Source organism: Trachurus japonicus, chromosome 15, assembly GCF_045865225.1.
Source record: "Trachurus japonicus isolate A0001 chromosome 15, Traja_1.0".
Classification (NCBI taxonomy): domain Eukaryota; kingdom Metazoa; phylum Chordata; class Actinopteri; order Carangiformes; family Carangidae; genus Trachurus; species Trachurus japonicus.
This window is the reverse complement of record NC_140921.1, coordinates 30,466,640-30,485,743: the sequence shown is the minus strand read 5'-3', so window position 1 is coordinate 30,485,743 and position 19,104 is coordinate 30,466,640. Positions and strand designations below refer to the sequence as shown.

General features: G+C 42.6%; 3 protein-coding genes across 4 annotated transcripts in view; all 3 read right to left on the bottom strand.

Annotated features, from left to right (window-relative positions):
• cep68 (centrosomal protein 68) overlaps nucleotides 1-4,645 on the bottom strand; it is an 81,536-nt gene extending 76,891 nt beyond the window's left edge. The window contains exon 1 of the mRNA XM_085800950.1: nucleotides 4,450-4,645. The gene's annotated coding sequence lies outside the window, so the exon portion shown is untranslated. The remainder of the gene's footprint in view (nucleotides 1-4,449) is intronic.
• A 935-nt stretch (nucleotides 4,646-5,580) lies between these two features.
• sdhaf4 (succinate dehydrogenase complex assembly factor 4) lies at nucleotides 5,581-7,445 on the bottom strand. The gene is made up of 3 exons (XM_085799056.1): nucleotides 7,237-7,445; nucleotides 6,944-7,057; nucleotides 5,581-6,097 (listed from the first exon to the last, which is right to left on the bottom strand). Exons 1-3 carry the CDS (start codon nucleotides 7,316-7,318, stop codon nucleotides 5,988-5,990), a joined length of 306 nt encoding a protein of 101 aa, XP_085655182.1. The 5' UTR covers nucleotides 7,319-7,445; the 3' UTR covers nucleotides 5,581-5,987.
• A 6,338-nt stretch (nucleotides 7,446-13,783) lies between these two features.
• On the bottom strand, nucleotides 13,784-17,911 carry tlx1 (T cell leukemia homeobox 1). 2 transcript variants are annotated; one of them, XM_085799055.1, is made up of 3 exons: nucleotides 17,320-17,911; nucleotides 15,774-15,975; nucleotides 13,784-14,143 (listed from the first exon to the last, which is right to left on the bottom strand). In XM_085799055.1, exons 1-3 carry the CDS (start codon nucleotides 17,804-17,806, stop codon nucleotides 13,933-13,935), a joined length of 900 nt encoding a protein of 299 aa, XP_085655181.1. In that variant the 5' UTR covers nucleotides 17,807-17,911; the 3' UTR covers nucleotides 13,784-13,932. The 2 variants fall into 2 exon arrangements, with proteins under 2 accessions (XP_085655181.1, XP_085655180.1); XM_085799054.1 differs by having other exon boundaries at nucleotides 13,933-14,143; nucleotides 15,774-16,011; nucleotides 17,320-17,806.
• Nucleotides 17,912-19,104: the final 1,193 nt, after the last annotated feature.

Here is a 19,104-nt window from a genome sequence, read left to right as displayed (position 1 = left end):
CTATAGTTTTAGTAGTAGGTTCGTTACCTTTAATTGTCGGTGCAAGCTATTTTTAGAACGGTGGAGCAGAGCCGTGAGCTGCTCAGAGCTACGCTACGGAGGCTAATGGAACTTCTTGGTTTCCCTCATCAAACTCATCAAATACACAATCCAACAACTCCAAAACGCTCTGGTGGACAAGTTGTGACCTGCACATTCACCACGCTATGAGATAATAACACAACGTTACCAGACAGAGTACTCCTAAAACTATAGGGGATTGTGGCAAAAAATGTTAAACTATCCCTTTAAGACAGATAGACTTTCTTTGCAAAAACAGGCAAAAAACAACAAACAAACAACCCCAAAATAAAATATATTTTGTTAAGAAAATATAGATATCAGTAGGGGTGGGATAAAAAATCAATTCACATAAATATCGCAATATCTTTTTTGACGATTTTTAAATCGATTTTTCTTTTCAAAAATCAAATTTTTTTTTTTGAAATTTTTTTTTTTTGGGGGGGATGGTTTAAAAATATTGTGCAATGTGCATTTGTTAGCCTTTTTTACATACAGAGAGTACAGGTTTTGAAACGGTTTTAAGTTCACTTTATAATGGAGTATGTTCATTTATAGGCTCCTACAGTATTTGTGTGCAGATAAATGTTAAAAATGCTGACTAAAAATTGAGAGAATCAGCAATATCGTAGAATCGCAATTTAAATCAAATCGCCATCCAAAAAATCGTAGAAGAATCGAATCGGGAGAAAAGCGCATCGTCCCAGCCCTAGATATCAGTGTCGGCCTCATAACTCCAGTGTCAGTCAGGCTGTAATATGAATATATGAAGAGGAGCTGCTGGTGATTCTCACATTGATTACCACAATGCCCCTTCACATTTGATCCACTGCTGATACACAAACATGAACAGGTTTAAAGCTCCAACTCCAATGGGCCTCAAAACAAAACAGAAAAGGTAAATATCAATAATGCAGACTCTTCTTTACACTGTGAGCGCCAAATGCACATTTTCATTTGTATAGTGAGGGGGAAGGTGTGTAGGTCACCTTGTGTTGTGGGATCACTAGGCAGCGGGGCCTGATAAGCATGCAGGCAGTGGGTCCAGGCGGTGTAATGATACACTCCAGTCCTCACCTGACTGATCTCATTAAGACTGCATGTTCAGACCTGCCTGTGCTCACCAGCCACTCAGAGCATCATCTGTCCGCTGGGTCAGTGAAGCTCCCAGCAACTGGACACGTCCTACGGACAGATCACGTCCCTCTGCTGCTGCTTACAGGGGTTTCATTCAAAAACAACTTTATGGACTCTATCAACAGGTGTGAATGCCGACTAGGGATGTCTTGTTTTCACAATTGTTAAACGCCACATTTAATTAATCGTAAAGATTGCTAAATACCGTCACTTTCCAAAAAAGATTATATCGGAACCATATCTGCAGACGTGCGCCAAAGTAAAAGTAAATGCAGATACTGGTCCATTTATCTAACATAACATAGAATTGTTTATTTAAAGGGATAGTTCAACATTTTTGGCAAATTGGCCCATTGCCATAATCTCTATAGTCTTAGTTAGGAGTGGGTTCGTTACCTTTAATTGTTGATGCAAGCTATTTTTAGAACAGCAGAGCAGAGCCGTGAGCTGCTCAAAGCTACGCTACGGAGAATGGAATTTCTTGGTTTCCCTCATCAAACTCATCAAATACACAATCCAACAACTCCACAACGCTCTGGTGGACAAGTTGTGACCTGCACATTCACCACGCTGTAGAGATAATAACGGAACGTTACCAGACATTTGTAATTAAAAAATATATACAGTATATTAAAATTAACTTAAAGGTATTCAGAAAAGAAATTTGAATTTGAGCCCACTATGGGTCTTAAAATTAGTGCAATAACTCATCTATCAGACGATGGAGCCCAAACTTTGTGCAAAGTTCTATTTTCAAGTAAATCCGGGCTGAAAGTGTGGTAGTTTTTTTCGCATTGGATAATGCAGGTGCACGAATTATGCGTCACGTTGCTCACAATTCATCAGCCACTGATATTGGATCTGTCATCCGTCAATCAAACGTCTGAGAAAAACGAGGAGACTCGTCCACCACCACGACACAAACTCTCCTCCGTCCACACACACCGAGCTCGGTCCTGTCCCTAACATTGAATATCCCGCCCACTCGATAACGACCAATCAAATTTGTTTTCCTTACTTGGGTAAACTTGTGGAAGGAGGCGCGACATTTGGTATAGATGACAATTAATGACTTGAATATTTTAAACACTTTCCCTTGGGGATTAATAATTAGTCAAAATATAATTACATTACTACACAAAATATTAATATCTAGAGTATCTATTAAAATATGACCATTTGATTTTAGACATTAATAGTGTTGTGAAATTGATAAATGCATAATAATCGTGATAATGGTACCATCCCTAGTACCGACTCGTTACAGTGGTAACGGCTAAAAAGTGAGAGTAAGAAACACTCACAGGTCACACACATGACTGCTGAGTGTGTGTCAAGAACAGACTGGGATGGTTTGAGCTGTGCCCTCAGTGTGCGCTGAGCCTGCTGCCTTCAGCTGACCGCACTTGTATTTAACAAAGGAGGCTGCTGTGTGTTTTGTTCTGCTTCCCCCTTTTACATCTCCTATTATTCAGCTCCCAGACACACCCTCTGCAACAAAGAGGAAACTACTGCTTTTGGATTTCAGCACAAAGTGAATAATGCCATCAAACAAACCAGTCTGACTGTCAGATCTTCTGTTTTCAGTGGTATCTCTCCATGCAGGTAGTTTCAGTTTGACAGCAGAAGTCAAACGAGGTGAAGGCCGCTTCGTTATATAGCTATCAGAAGATGAAGCACGCTCATCTTCTGTCTGATGTAGATTAAACGTGATTGAAACCAAACAAACCGAGAACTCACAAATGCAGTCATGAAGGCACAAATATTGTTGATATGCACGACAAATAATGTTGCATCGGTTTTGGGGCGAGGTGGGTGAGCCTCTTGTCCTATCCTCCATTATAGTGATGGGCCTGGTTTCCATGGTGATGGTCTAGAGAGGGTGGTGCAGGACTCAAGAGGGAACTGTCAAAAGCTACAGCAGGACAAAGAGCCCCAGGGTGAAGTGATAATAACTGATGATGAATAGGATCCACTGGTTTCTTTCTGACCTTCACAGACTGGTCGTGTGTTTCAGCAGCAGACGGTCATGGCTGCAGTTCACGGCACAGAGAAGAAGCAGTCAACATCAAACAGTCAACACTGTCACTCACTGTGTGAACCCACACTGGCTCCATAAACAGCAGCAGTAAGTCATATTGTCTGCAATATTAGTCAATTTACAGTTATTCTCCTCATCTATCACCTTTAAAAAAAAAAAAAAAAAAAATCTTTCTTTCTTTGTTCCAACCAAGGTCATTTCAATGACTTTTCCTAATTACCATACCAAAAACAATACTTTCTTGTTCCCTGGTTGGAAAGGAGCAGGGAGAAGATACACCAACTAATTGAGCAACAGTTCAAAATCCAATCCAGTTTATGATGACAGGAGACAGTGAGATCTTGGTAAGTTGTGGATGGTTGGTCTTTTAGCTTGTTGAATTCATTGTATGTTCAAATGTAAATGCAGATTTATCCAATAATCCATCAATACATTATAGGCTATAATACAATAACTATATGGTCTGAGTCCTAGAATATAAACATAAGTCATAATTAATGTGGAAGTTAGAAAGAAAAACATGTGGGCCTATATTAATTTCGTATATTGTTATCCTATATGGTCGTAATATATTTTTTTACATGAAAAATCCTAATACGATGCGCATTTTCCTACTGTTTTTATATGTCATATTTGATTCATTAACGTTACAGTTCTGTGTGGGACCGGAAGAGGAAATTGTTGGTCCATGCTTGCTATGCATGTGGCAGAAGTTAGAAAAGTCAGGCTACCGTAGTTTAAAAGTGAAGCTAGACTAGACAGACGCAGTGAGCCTCCAACACATTCAAGTCAGTGGAACTAAACAAACCATCCAGAGTGAATGAAGCAGTCAAGCTGAGGTTCATTAGAAACCACACGCGGTTCATTCACAGCTGTAGAAATCCAGTCAAACACGGAGCTGATGCTGAGTTCAGGCCTGACACACCTGAGGTCACCATGGCAACAAACACAGGTGACCTACACGGAGAGAGTCTTAACACTGTGCCGATGGAGGGTCAGTGCTGACTTCCAGCCCACTGTAACGTTAACCATCACGTCTTCAGCCTGTAGCTACACGACACACTCAGAGGCTGGAGCCGACAGCCAGTGAAAGTTAGAGCAGCGGTGTAACACTAGCTCTGTGGTTTCACTGCTGTGGGAAATTCTAATTCAAATTCTATTAAAATTAATTCAAGTCGACTTATAACGTTACATCTCGGGGCTGTACAAACCCAGTGTGAGGCTGGGCCTGGTCTGGTCTCTCCTCTTCACGACCCCCTCGTTAAATTCGGCATCAGTCTGATCCGCCGCTTCCTTGTCCTCAAACCTCCCACTCCGCCGGGGCTCTGTGGCTCTCAGCGCCCGCTGCTGGGTGTGCTCTCGGCGGTGTTCAAGTGTTGAAGCAGTCCGTTACACCCAGGTTACACCCCGCCTCAGGCACGGCGGGAGAGGGGACAGATAGTCGGGTCTGTCGCGCACACAGCGCCGGGGCTGTGCTCTCACTGTCCCGTTGTTGTGGCAGACAGCGGACACAGCCGCTCCGTGTTGTCTGTTCCTCTAACCGTGCTGCCTTCACGTGCTGCTTTTTTACATCCGGTACGTTAGAGCTCTACTCGGATCTCATAGGCAAAGATACTCCAACATAGCTGCTGTAAGGACTCTTACTGCCGTTGCATTTATTTTTTGCAACGACATTTTGTTTGGTACTCTAATACAAGCAGCAAGACATAAAATAGAATGCCTCTCGTGTTGGATAGAAACCAACACGAGAGAAAAACGCCAGCATAGCCTTCTAGATAAAACATCATTAACAAGAGACATGAAAGACAGCTCTGAGACAACCTAGCTGTAGTGATAACGCAAGCGTTTAGAGTTGTTGTACTTTTATAACGTTTGCTTTGGTTGAAACTCTGACATATCAAATATTACTGGCGACTTTGAACGCAACACAGCCTTCATAGTTGTGTTGAGCTGGAGCTGGAGTAGCGGGCTGATGTGGCGCTTCACTCCCCTTTAGCGGGAAAATGAAAAATTACATCCATCCATCCATCTTTTTTTTTTTTTTTTTTAACAGCAGTACAAACATGGCCTCTGATAATTAAATCATTATAGAATAATTCAGTAAAATCGTTGCATTCAATCCTCTTATAACCAGACCCAGACTCATGCTGACTGACAGCACCTTGTAGGCCTACTGGATTTTTTACCTGACAGCTGTTAAAGGATTGACTGGTGTTGTCTCAGCAGAACAGGTTTAGGTTGTTCTGCTGTTCTAAAACAACATGCTTAAACTTCTTACTTTAGTTCATCACATGTATTTACATCAATACACAGTGAACAGACCAACACAGAGGAAGTGTGCATAGACTTATTTTTCTTTTTATTGATCTTAACATTGAGGACGTACAACCAAGCTCCCACTCACATCAATGTGAAAAGCATGTCTCAGGACTACACACATCTGATTTCTCATAAGTTATGTCTCCTATAAGTAGATGATGATGGTGAAGACAAGACAAATGCAGGGAGAGAGTGAGGGGAATGGTTCAGCCAGGAACTGAAAACTGCAGCCTCCCTGCTCTGGGCATTTAAGATGTGCACGCTAACCATTTGGCTATCATATTTTGATAACTTGTATTCAGCAAAATGTTAAATATTAACCAGGACATACTGCATACATGTTACACTAGTTTCTGTGTCCAGTATGTTAACGTTGATACATTCACAGTCAGAAGGTGTGATATAACAGATATTCATCATGAATAATAAACTAGAAGTCAACACAGCGGCCCTTTCTCTCCCAGTCTCCATAGCGGGTGGGTTCTGGTCCCCGAGGGCCCCCCTTCTCCTTGGTTACAGGGTTCACATCATCAGGGAACTCTGGGGAAAAAGACAATGGTTCAGTTTTAACTTTTCTTTCATTAAAGCACTGGCTCCCACTCTGTTTTACTCCAAGGACACTTAACCCTCCTGTTGTCCTCCTGGGTCAAGGAAGGAAGGACGAAAGGAAGGAAGGAAGGAAGGAAGGAAGGATAAAGGGATAGAAGGAAGGAAGGCAGGAAGGACAAAGGGAAAGAAGGAAGGAAGGACAAAGGGAACAATGGGAGGAAAGAAGGAAGGGAAAAAGGAAGGAAAGATAGATGGAGGGAGGGAGGGAGGGAACAGATTGGGTCCAAAAAGAAGGAAGAAGTTTGGACGAAGGGAAGGAAGAAAGCGAGGGAGGCAAAAAGGATTGTGGAAAGAAGGAAGGGAAAAGGGAAGGAAAGAAAGATGGAGGGAGGGAACAGACCAGGTCAATTGGCTCAAAAGAGGAAGGAAGAAGAAGTAAGGACGAAGGGAGGGAAGGAAGGAAGGAAGGAAGGAAGCAAGGGAAAAAGGATTGTGGAAAGAAGGAAGGATGGAGGAAGTGAACAGATTGGGTCAATTTGACCCTGAAGGACAACAGGAGGGTTAAACAGTAGCTTCCTGGGCTTTCAACCACATTGACATGACCTTCTAAAGTCGATAGCAACTTCATTGGTTTTCTCAGACATATGGCAACTTACTGTATCACACAGTGTAAGACGCGGTGGACGCGGTGGACAGCTCTGGTAAATACCGACCGATGGACCTTGAGCCTTGTTACACTGACGTTCAGCTTTAACCGGTTATTAATTGCAATTAAGAGGAGCAGTCAATAGACACAACCGGACCAAACACACTCAGTCTGCTGCAGCACCATCTTACTTTCCAGAACATCTTTGCTCTTCTCCTCGGTGACGTCGAACCGACCCTGCGGGGTTTTCGCTTTCTTCAGCGGCTCCTTGTCCTTCACCGCCCCGCTGGCTGCCCGCGAGCTCCCTGAAGAGTGGACAGACAGACAGACAGACAGACAGACAGACAGACAGACAGAGGGGACATGAGGACCATAATATGAAGACCTTCAGTCTCAACAACACGACAGCAACAGCTTCAGGCTCAGACATGACAACATGAAGCCCAGGAGGAGCAGTGACCCGCCGGGGGCTCGTATAACTGACCTGCGAAGACCCGGTCCAGCGTTAGACCGGGAGAGACGACGTGTCTTCTGACTGAGGCACAGAGACACCGCAGCACAGACATGTCTGTAGTTCACAACACACTCTTTCACACACGCGTTATCTCTGCTCGGCTCGGACACTTACACAAGGATGCTGTTGTTGTTTGTCGAGCTTCAGCTACGCAGTTTTCGTCATCACCCTGCGACGGATCCAGAGCGGAGGACGTTTATTATTCACCACTAGAGGGAGACACAGCACTGCTTATACACTAGTAGGACTACTACCAAAGATACTCTACCCGTCCCCTACTACTACTACTACCACCCCTATGCTACCACTCTATTACTGCTGTAAAATATAATATAATATAATACAAAAATGAACTAATGTAATATTGTCTTGTATTATCTTACTGCTTCTCTGTGATTTTTACTTTTAAATAAAGTATTTCTAATTCTAATAATTATCATTATATAATATCTATAGTCCTGTGTGAATAACGATGTTGTTGAACTGAACAAAGGACTGACTGCATTACATCATTCCTAGATGAATAAGCAGGTGTACCTGGTGTGGAACCTATTGTTGTCACTGCAGCAGCCTGGGTCAAATCTGACCAGACAGTTACCCATTGCTGCATGTTGCACCCTTTCTCTTTCTCTACAATGTTCTTGTCTCTGTGACTATGTAGGCTAAAAACAGCAACAACAACAACAAAGCATTGAAAAACTGGAAAGAAAATGACTGGAGAAAAGGAATAAACATGGTTTGGTTTAGTCAGGAGTTATAGGAGCAGAGACAGGAACTGTCCTGCTCTTCAAAAAAACCTGTGGATGACGTCAGGGGGCGCCCCATCTATATTCTATTCATCTATGGTCAGGATGTGGTTACCCTGGCTACAAGAAGCAAAGACAACATAGCCAGCTTGACTTTGGACGAGTTCCAATGTTGGAAATACACACACCAACACCTCTAAAGCTTACTGGACAATGTTGTAAATCATTATGATCTATAACTGTATGCAAACAAATGTCAAATGTTCATTGTTCTAGCACCTGATATTCATCTACATTAAAAGCCAAGTAATTGACCTGCCAATCTCAGTGGCAGCTGTAGCTCTGACTGTAGCTACATCAGCTCCACTGGTGCCTTTTCAGCCCCATCAGTCTGGCCGCCAACATTTCATCGGATTCATCCTGTTCATCTCCTCCCACAGACCTGAGCTGGAATGAACGCTCCGCCGTCTGGAGCTTCTAGCAGCCCCAGAGAGCACATCACATTAACTCTGCTACCACGCTACAGACACGAGTCCTAATTAACAGGGTATTATTTTATGGCGCACATTGAGGCAGCACATGTTGATTTATTGAAAATTAAAGACCGAGCTGCTTCAGTAATGTGGTTTGTTTTGCTCTAGTGTAAAATGCAGAAGAAATGAGTGGGGCGTTTAGAGCGTTCAGGGTTTAACACCGGAGCTGAGGCTGACTGCAGCTTTTCCATGACAAAGGCTGGAAATACTGCTGCAGGTTTGGGTTGACATTATTTTGTCTCACAGTAAACACTGTCATTCTGCCTGTATTTCAGTGCACATACACATACAGAGAGACACAGTGGCTCAGACAGACACAATGGTGCCCACCTGGTAGAGTGTGTGTCATGTATAAGACTGGAACCTGGCTGCAGCATCCCATGTAAGGCCCCTCTCTGCACGTCACTCCCCTACTCACTCTCTCTCATTCCTGACTTTTCTATTCTATTGCTATAGAGATAAAGCAGGAATGCCAAACAAAAAAAAAAGCAATATATAATATAATATAATATAATATGTGATTTTTCCACATGTGAAACATTTTGCACATGGGAAACATGTGGTTTCGCCCCAATTTTATGTGAATCACATGTGAATTCACATGTTACCACATGGGATCACATGTGTTACCATGTAGCACATGTGTAAAATATGTTACCACATGTTGAAAATGGGTTCACATGTGAATTCACATGTGATTCACATGGGCCAAAACCACATGTTTGCCATGTGCAAATAACATGATTCCCATGTGCAAAATTTTTCACATGTGGAAAAATCACATGCAAAGTTCATGTGTTTTTTCTATATTATTAATATAATATAATATAATATAATATAATATAATATAATATAATATAATATAATATAATATAATATAATATAATATAATATAATATAATATAATATAATATAACATTTTATGCTCCACCCACAGATGAAAAATGTGATATGTGGTTGAGAGCTCTGGAAATATCTTGTAAACTGACCTGAAGACATTTAGGTTTCCAATTTCTGTGAATGAACTTTGACAATCCACAGAGGTCAAAGGGATCTTCAGTCATGTATGTGCATGCACGCTATAATGATGGTGGTATATGGACACAGCAGGCTCCACAGCCTCCGTGTTAAACTGGCTGCATGTGCTCCCAGCAGCAACACTGATGAGGTGAAGAGATCTGGTTCACGGGTGCTGGGTGGGTTGAGATTTTGGAATCCACTTCTTTCAAACCAAAGTGAGAGAAGCTGTTCTCCAGCGCTGCTTGAGTAGTAGAATGACCCGCAGTATACAAAAGTATTCGGACACAGGACGATGTGTGCTGTCTGCTTTCATCTCAAATGCTGAGGAGTAGAAGAAAAAGAATTCAACTTTTAAAAACCTTTATCAGCTGCTGCGACCATGCTTCCTCCCCAGGGTAAAACACTTTGTGTGTGTGTGTGTGTGAGGAATTCCAGGAGGTTTCAGTGTAGCTCAGCTCCAGCAGCTCAGTGCTGATATTTCTGAGTGGATGATGAAATTCTCCTTTACATTCCTCTTCAGGCTTTTAGAAAGCAGTCCTGGAGAATCTCACATCACACACACACACACACACACACACACACACACACACACACACACACACACACACACACACACACACACACACACACACACACACAGCCAAACAGAGCTGGCTCAGCACATCAACTCTGATACACACCCAAACATTCTTGGACAAAAAAATGCATTTACCTTTTTTTTTAATTTATTTTTTTTCATAGGCATCAATAATACACAGTATGTGTGTCAAGTGATATCTCTGCTGTGTAAAAAGTAACACACCCACACCCACACCCACACCCACACCCACACACACACACACACACACACACACACACACACACACACACACACACACACACACACACATATACAGGTTTACTCTTATTTTCCCTCCATAAAAACAAACAACAGAAAGTGTTGAAAATTCTGCCGGAAAAAAAATTAAAAATGTGGATTTCAAATATGTCCTGACGTAGTCCCAGATATCTCTGACTGATAGATGTGATGATCAGTTGAAACTAAAATATTCCTCCATGATTAAATGTCTAGTTAAATGAGCCTGTGTTGAGGAAACACAACATACATGCAGGAATTTCGGGAGCAGTATTTATACATGATGGTGTTCACCTCCTCATGACACCACCTGTCTGCACCCAGATACATCCCAGCTCGTCACGGAGCTTAACACGTAAATAACAAATCACTGAGGGAAGGAGGATTTCTCCATTTATACTCCTGATATATATTATCCCCAACTTGGAATTTGATTTAAAACCCTTATAATTCATTCTCTTAAGATTGTATTACAGATATTGATTTGCCTTTTTTTTTTTTTTTTTAAGTTTATTGGAACTTATGTTTTATTCATTTTATTCCTTTTGATGTTTATTTATTGTTTGATTATTGTTCCTGTTATTTTTGATGTTTATCAGATTTCTTTGCAGTATTTTTCCAGAGATGGATGAGCTTCAGAACAAAAGTGAGCTGCTGTCACTCCCCATGTCTTTGTTTGTGTTTAGATCTCCAGGTTTACTGTGCTAAGTTTCACAGGAGCGCTTTGTGAATGTTCACAGAATTGTCTCCAATGATTCATCTCATCATAAATCAGACAGAAGCAGCAGGAGTTCATATTTTCACCATCAGGTCCCCCCCCCCTCAGCCTTTACAGAGCTTCATAGTGAGTTTGACTGTCCCGCTTCACCCTCGCTGCTCCTCATGGCCTCGTTTCCACCACCAGCAGCTGTCTTCAGGACCGTCGCTGTCTCTATACCCGCTCAGCTGCAGACAGCAGACTGACGCAGACGGAGAGCAGTGAACACAGTGGAGTGTTAACAGCTGAGGAGGACGTGGTGGAGACCAAACAGAGAACTAAAACACAAACACTCCCTGTGAAGGATCCTGCAGGATGTGTCTGAGGATAAATATTAGGTAGCACTTTATAATAAGTACACACTGTTAAGCATTAATAAATACGGAATTTTTCATTATAATGCATGAATACTCACTAATATGTAGTTTATAAATACAGTTAGTGCTTATCATGTTTATAAACTACATACTAATGAGTATTAATGTGTTACAAATGATGGATTCAGTATTTAAAGGGATAGTTCACCCAAAATTCAAATTTCACTCATTATCTACTCACCCTCATGTCGACCAAGGGCTGGGAGGAGTTTCAGAGTCCTCCGTGCCTTCTCGGAGTTACGGGGGGGGTTGTCCATATAATGGTTGTGAATGGTACTCACTTTTCTTTGTCCAAAAAGACACACCAAAAAACATCCAAATACCTCCATATGCTCGTCTGTAATGTCCCTCTTGTATTACCCAACATGAGAAATTGTTCCGCAGGTCAGTGCAAATCACGCGAGATTTGCACTGACACAGGAAGAGCAGTGAACTGAGACACTGGGAGCTTCCACTACAAACAAGCTTAAAATATAGACTTATTTAATTTTTTTCAGAACAATTTCTCATGTTGGGGCTTCAATACCAGAGGGACATTAGACGAGCACTATGGAGGTATTTAGATGTTTTTTGGTGGGTCTTTTTGGACAAAGAAAAGTGAGCCCCATTCACAACCATTATATGGACAAATACTGCTGCGCGGACCCCCCTGTAACTCAGAGAAGGCACAGAGGACTCTGAAAATTCTCCCAGCCCTTAGTCGACATGAGGGTGAGTAGATAATGAGTGAAATTTGAATTTTGGGTGAACTATCCCTTTAATGCTTAACTAATGCTTAATAGTGTACTTATTATAAAGTGTTTCCCAAATATTGTGGTGATCTGACACATGTTGCTTGATGTCATCATTTTCAGATATGTGTTTAATGTTCATAACAAGGTTTGTGGCTAATGCACAACATCAGAAAGTGAAAAGGTCACGGTGGGAACAAAAAGCAGTGGACTGATTTTTTAAAGTTTACTTTAAGTGACAAAATATAGTTGCATGAAAATGAACACGAGTTAAAAATGTAGGATGGCACAAATAAAAAAAGAAAAATAGACATTTGGCTGAAAGAATTGAGACATCAATCATAAAAAAATTGGACAATTTTCATTATCTATTAATCCGCCAATTGATTTGCAGTTAAGCAATAAATCCATTTGTTTCTAAAATGACAATAAATAGTGAAAAATGCCCGTTATATGTCCAAGTAGGCTAACGTGTTCAAAATGTTTTGTTTTGTCTGAACAACATGGACACATACATGTGATATGTGACATATGTGACAAAGAAAAGCAGCAAATGGCAAAATAATAAACATTTTAGCTTTAAAATGACAAAAACTATGAAATAAATTATCAAAAATATTTTCTGATCAATTTCCTCAGCAATTATTATTGACTTATTGTAACAGCTGTGTGTAAGAGTTTGAACATACTAACAACTCTGCACAGTAAGAAATGAATTCAGAATGTTGTCAATGAATAGAAACAGATGTTGAGTAGCACACACACACGCACGCACACACACACACACACACACACACACACACACGCACGCACGCACACACACACACACACGCACACACACACACACACACACACACACAGGTCAGATAAGATAAAAGGCTGTGATGTTGATCTTACACAGCAGAGAAACAGGAGACAAACAAGACATTTGTTCAAAAACTAAGAGTTGAGGAAATGTGATCAACGTGGTCAAAAGTTAAATGTAGCTGCAAAGTGCCATTAAAATGTTTGTTCTCCTCTGATCAGAGGCTTTAAGCCTAAATGATCACTGGTCAGACAGACCTCCAGACCTCCAGACCTCCACTCCGACGATGCTCTGATCTGATGTGGTGGATTATAGGTTCAAACTTGTACAAAGGTGCTAAAACAAGTGCTGTCATTCCGCAGTTATCGGTCCATTAACATGGCAGATAAATACCGACACTGATGCAGACATCAGATATGAAAAGCTGTTTATGAAACATCAAGTCTCTTACAGGTTAATTATAATACAACAGCTGCAGTCCAGTCCTGAGCACCGTCCATCCCAAAGTGATCCACCCCGCAGTCCGGGTCCAGCCTGGGGCTCTGGGATCCACATCAGACCGTGGACACTCGTTAGATGGGGTGGGGGTGGGGGTGGGGGGGGGGGGTTTGTGCTGAGTGAGCCCATGAGAAGCCTGTTCGCTGTGAGCTGCAGCACCGGTGTGTGTCTGTGTCTGACAGAGAGCGGGTGATAATAAGAGCAGGGAGGTGACCTGATAACCAGCATCCATCGAACCGTCCTGCCCCACCCCCCCCCCCCGCAGCGGCCTGCAGGCTGCAGCCCAGTGTCTCTGCCGGGGCAGGTCTCCACCAGGGGCCGGGTGTTACCCGGTGCTCCGCCGCTACTCGCAGGCCGACACGCTGCTGATCTTGGCGGTGTTCTCGGACCAGGGCTGCAGGTTCTGCAGCGCGAACAGGGAGCTGTTCTGCAGGCACAGCGGGTCTGGGGTCAGCGGCTGGTTGATGGTCTTCTGGAAGGCCTCCTGCTGCAGCTGCATCAGGATCCGGTTGGCCTGCTGCCGCTCCGCCTCGCGCTCCTCCGCCGTCTGCCGCCTGCGACAAGGACACACCGCGGACTCAGGCTACAGCCAGGAACAGCAGAATAATACACTGTATACAATAGCTATGACCAGTAAAAAATAAATCAATAATAATAATAATTATGTAATAATAGGGTAGGCTACCTATTGTAAATTATTACAGCCTCGGCTATAATATGCTACAGCTTCGCTTTGTCACTTTTCGCTACAAACTTTGATATAAAAATCACTATCTGCTCTGGCTATTATTTAATACAAAATCGAAAGCTTTATTGTTGTCATCGGGGAAAAAATAACAACAGAAAATGACCTAGTTATCATAATAAAATAAGCAGCATTCAGGATTAGCTCCAGTCCAGTCAGTGGATAAACAATCTGAAATCTGGAGTTCATTTTTCAGCTGCTCCTCGTTGAATGGAGCCAACTTTCCGCCTTTCTGTCACATTATGATTTGTTATTTCTGCAGAACACTGAAATATAAAATAAATGTGGTTTGAGGCCTCCGTACCGTACAGTCCTTCATTTGAACAAACGGATTCTTATTTAGTAGCCTAGCCAGTTTTTCTGGTTTGTTTGTGGTGTTTAAAGCGGGCGGGGGTCTGCATGGGCCGCGGAGGACGAGGCTGCAGAGCGATGTCTGACTTGGATCTAGGCTACTTTGTTTTATTATTAGGCTATTTATTATTTAAGTAAAATGAAGGAGATATTGATGTTTATATCAATGTAGGCTACACATTATATAGGCCTGTATCCTGTGGCCATGTTTTATTAATCGAAGGTGATAATTGTTTTCATAAATACAGTTTGTAGAACACGTCCACATAAACTGTCCTTCTATGTTGAGACTCTCTTTTTCTCGTCCTTTTTTTTTATCCCTCTCTATTAAATCAATTAAACGAATTAGTAAAGGCCTGTTTTCTTCCTCCTCCTCTTCCTCCTTGTGTTTATTTAGGCCTATTTATTTAAAGCTTTCCTTTTTTCAGCTTGTGTCATATTTTATACAACAGTCTTTGTTCTCGTTCACACATTGTTTTTTGCCTTTTATACACCTTTCAAAACACTGAGTGTTTTCCTCAGTGCTCAAACTAACACAACAAATACACTAAAACTCCTGTATTGGATCCAAATGTGTCTGTCACTTTGTTCATTAATATCAGTGTAAAATAACAGACCACTCTCTGTGTATAATGCAACAACAGCACCAAGCTGGTCCTGAACCAGCAGCTCTCTGAGAGTTTCAACACAACCTGAACATTCATACTGACGTACTGTAAAGCAGCTGAATTAGACTGCACCGGTCTGACCTAATAAACTGGACATATATTATTTGTTTTTACTTTGATTGGCTGTAACAGTTCACTGAACCACAGCTTAGAGAGCATAAGTAAATATCATAGTGGGAGGGAAGATGAATATGCTATTACCCTGAAACTATAGGTCTGACTGTCAACTTTAAGAGATTCTCATATTTGGTTTAATGGGACCTCCTTGCCTTTTAAAATACATTGGAAGACATCTGGCTGCTTCTAGGGACAAAGGGAACTCCTCGTCTCCATAAGGAAAGTTTAGTCAGGATTTAAAACTACTCTACTGCCACATTCTGAAATGGAAACCTGACAAAGTCTTGTGAATCATGATTTCACCTCCATTTGGTGCGTCTGTTCTGGAACCAGGTTTTGACCTGAGCGTCTGTCATCTTCAGGGCTTTGGCCAGAGCGGCGCGCTCGGCCGAGGCCAGGTACTTCTGCCTGTGGAAGCGCTTCTCCAGCTCACAGATCTGCAGGCGGGTGAAGGACGTCCGAGGCTTCTTCTTCTTAGGAGGGGTTCGGTTCTGGTATGGGTGACCTACACGACGCGTAACAGTGAGGGGTGAGAGGGACACTGGACAGGCGGGACAGGACAGAAAAGGATGGGACAGATGGAAAAAATATATATAGGACAGGACAGAAAAGCACAGGGCAGGACAGGTCAAAGCAGGGTATGCAGGGCAAACAGACTGAAAATGAGCAGAGCACTGATGGAGCAGCAGGAGCATGGACAGATACGGCTCTCAGTATGATTAAGACAGTCTTAACACAACATAACAAACTGTCTTGTCCTGCAGCAGTTGATGCAAAAAACACACTGTTGCTCATTATTCTCTGTTCAGTTGGACACCATGACCTCTGCCTCTGTGTTTTCTGTCTGTCCATGTAATCATTTTTATCCCATAACCACAGACAGTTTGATCTATGTAATCTACTAATTCCGAAACCAAACAATCCATGGAGAACCCATGGACATTTCGATGAAACAATTCATCACAATATTTATTTCTTTTTTTGCAGGCAGCAGTTGGTGTGAATGTTTTAGTTTTAAATTGAATGGGTCTGATGTGTTCAGGGGTTTTCTATAAAGTGACGACCTGCACATGCTGCGGCTTCAGAGACAGAAGAAGAGGAGTTACAGCTATACACAGCTCACACTCTTCATAACACACAGCACAGCACACTGTAACATGTCAGGACCAACCCTCTGTGGCAATCACACAATAATGATTATATTAATAATGACAACAATAATAAGATAGATAGATAGATAGATAGATAGATAGATAGATAGATAGATAGATAGATAGATAGATAGATAGATAGATTAGGCCTATATCTTAAACTTTTTTTTTTTACCATAGCTAAGCAAAACACAAATAAAAAACAATTATTTTTACTCTTTTAACTTTTTCATGTTCAGATTTTTTAAAATTAATTAATTAATTATTTTTTCTTAAATCAGTAGATTTTTTTTTATCAGCATATTTTTAATAGCCTACCATCTATTGTACAGAAAGGTAGTGTGGCCTACAGAAATTGACTGACGTGTTTAGCTCTAATCTTTAATAATCACTGACTGAATAACAGGACACCATCATATGTCAGTTATTGATCTCTGGTTTTAATTATGCAATTATTATACATAATCATTTTATGTTATAAAATATGTGATTAATTCTCTGTGCGTTTGATCTAAAGAACACGTTCAATGATTTTGGACCGAAGCTGCGGCCTTTTTCCTTTTTCTCACATACATCCATAGGCCTTTAAAAATACATTAATTTCTAACTGTTTGTTCTTTATTGTATTTGTATTTTTTACTTTTTTCATTTCATCAATTTCTGTTTTGTTTCTTGTTGTGTGTTTTCACGCCGCTTACCTGTGAACCTGTCTTTGGTGTATCTCCGGTTGCTCTCCATCCAGGGGAAGGTGATGGTGCTCAGGTTGCTGCTGGCTCCGCTGCCCGGGGCCAGGTGGTGATTGGCTCCGTTCAGAGGCCGGTGCGCGGGGACGCGGATGACCCCGGCGGCGTTCATGTTAGTTCCGTTCACATTCACGCCCATGTTCATGTGATAAGAGCCGCCGAGAGAGGCCATCATCCCGCACGAGCCGTTCCCTGCGCCGCTATATCCCGTGTTACCGCAGGCGTAGCCGCCTCCTCCGCCGCCGCCGCCGCCGCTCCCGCAGCCGCTCGCGCCGCCGCCGCCGCCGTACGCCGCTGCGTGTCCGTAATCCGGCTCGTGCATCCTGGCTCCCAGCATGCAGCTCTGCTCCACGTTACTGAGGATCTGGTCTATGCCGAAGCTGATGGGCTCCACGTGCGCGTGCTGCTGGAGATGCGCCCCCAGTATCCCGATGTGATCCATGGCCCTCCGTCCGCGAGCTCCCCCACCGCTCCGCTCCGGCGCGAGGAACACAGTCTGCTCCACGCGCCGCTCCCTCGGACTCTTCTTCAGCTCGAGCTCCGGTCGTTATCTAGTGGGCGCAGGCGCACGTGTGTGCACATAGGGAGGAATGAGGCTGGACTGCACCCCGTCTCCACACCCCCCCTCTACCCCCCCCCCCCAATGGGAGGACATCAATCAAAGTGCCAAATAGACAGCACGAGATTAAGACCCGAATTTAGGCCTAAAGACTCGAGAGCTGCACTTCATAACACGCTGATTAACAGGTGCACGAGATCAATCACACGCACGCTCGCTCATGCACGGGCTCAGCTTTAGTTGAACTCGGCTGATGCTGGGTCAGTTGTGCGCTGACAGGACAGAGATACAATAGTTACTCATCAGTCCTCCTCGCGCGTCCTGAGGGTCACCCACGGTCACAGCAGCAGACCCACGTACAGCTCTCTGATCTGTCCGCACACTTTTTTGTTGACTCCTTTCTGACGCTCACGTTATTCCACACACACACACACACACACACACACACACACACACGCTTCTCTCCAGGATCTATAGTGCAGGTTTGTGAAGCGTCCGTCAGTCCAGGAAGCTGCTGACGTTAATGATATTGTTCAGCTGTAGCAAAAAGTCTATAGCCTAGCATTAATTCAAATAACAACACCACTTATTAAAAAAAAAAAAAAAAAAAGATTAAGAGATTAAAAAAAAAAAAAAAGGAATACTATAATTTATAGGCCACAGCTCGGTCTGTGTTCATCCGCGCTGCAGAAATTAGGAGCCTAATAAATAGGCCTAATGGCTTGAAAAGTTCCGATATAAATCAATGAAAAAATGACTGATGCTTCGTGTGCATTAGTCGTATATTGTTGTGGAGCTCGCGCCATTATTAATTCATGCCCAGAGTGATGACACCGCTGCACAAACACGGATGCGTTTCCGTTCATTTGTGCGTGGGACCGGAGCAGAGCAGGAGCCGCACGCGCTGCTGGAATATTTCACCACAGTGTGTTTCTATAGGACTACAAACCCGCTGCAGCCGCGCGCACTTCTAGTGACATTTTAATAATGCAAATAAGCAATAAGTCATTATCTGACTTTAGGCTACACATTCATTAAAAATATTAACAAATCCTAAAATGATCAATGGCCGTGCAGCGGATTTAAATGAGAGGGGGATTTATTATAAGGCAGCAGAACAAATAGCTGCGACTATGTTTAATCGTTGATCATAAATAACGAGCCGCATTTCTGTGCAGCGC

Excerpts from the sequence above, each read along its gene's own strand:
- sdhaf4 (XM_085799056.1), bottom strand. The coding sequence starts at position 7,318 with ATGTCTGTGCTGCGGTGTCTCTGTGCCTCAGTCAGAAGACACGTCGTC. Across the intron at positions 7,058-7,236 it reads GCTGGACCGGGTCTTCGCAG|GGAGCTCGCGGGCAGCCAGC; the intron begins GTCAGTTATACG and ends TCCACTCTTCAG. Across the intron at positions 6,098-6,943 it reads GAGCAAAGATGTTCTGGAAA|AGTTCCCTGATGATGTGAAC; the intron begins GTAAGATGGTGC and ends CTTTTTCCCCAG.
- tlx1 (XM_085799054.1), bottom strand. The coding sequence starts at position 17,806 with ATGGATCACATCGGGATACTGGGGGCGCATCTCCAGCAGCACGCGCAC. Across the intron at positions 16,012-17,319 it reads CACCAAAGACAGGTTCACAG|TGTCCCTCTCACCCCTCACT; the intron begins GTAAGCGGCGTG and ends CCGCCTGTCCAG. Across the intron at positions 14,144-15,773 it reads AACAGACGCACCAAATGGAG|GCGGCAGACGGCGGAGGAGC; the intron begins GTGAAATCATGA and ends TCCTTGTCGCAG.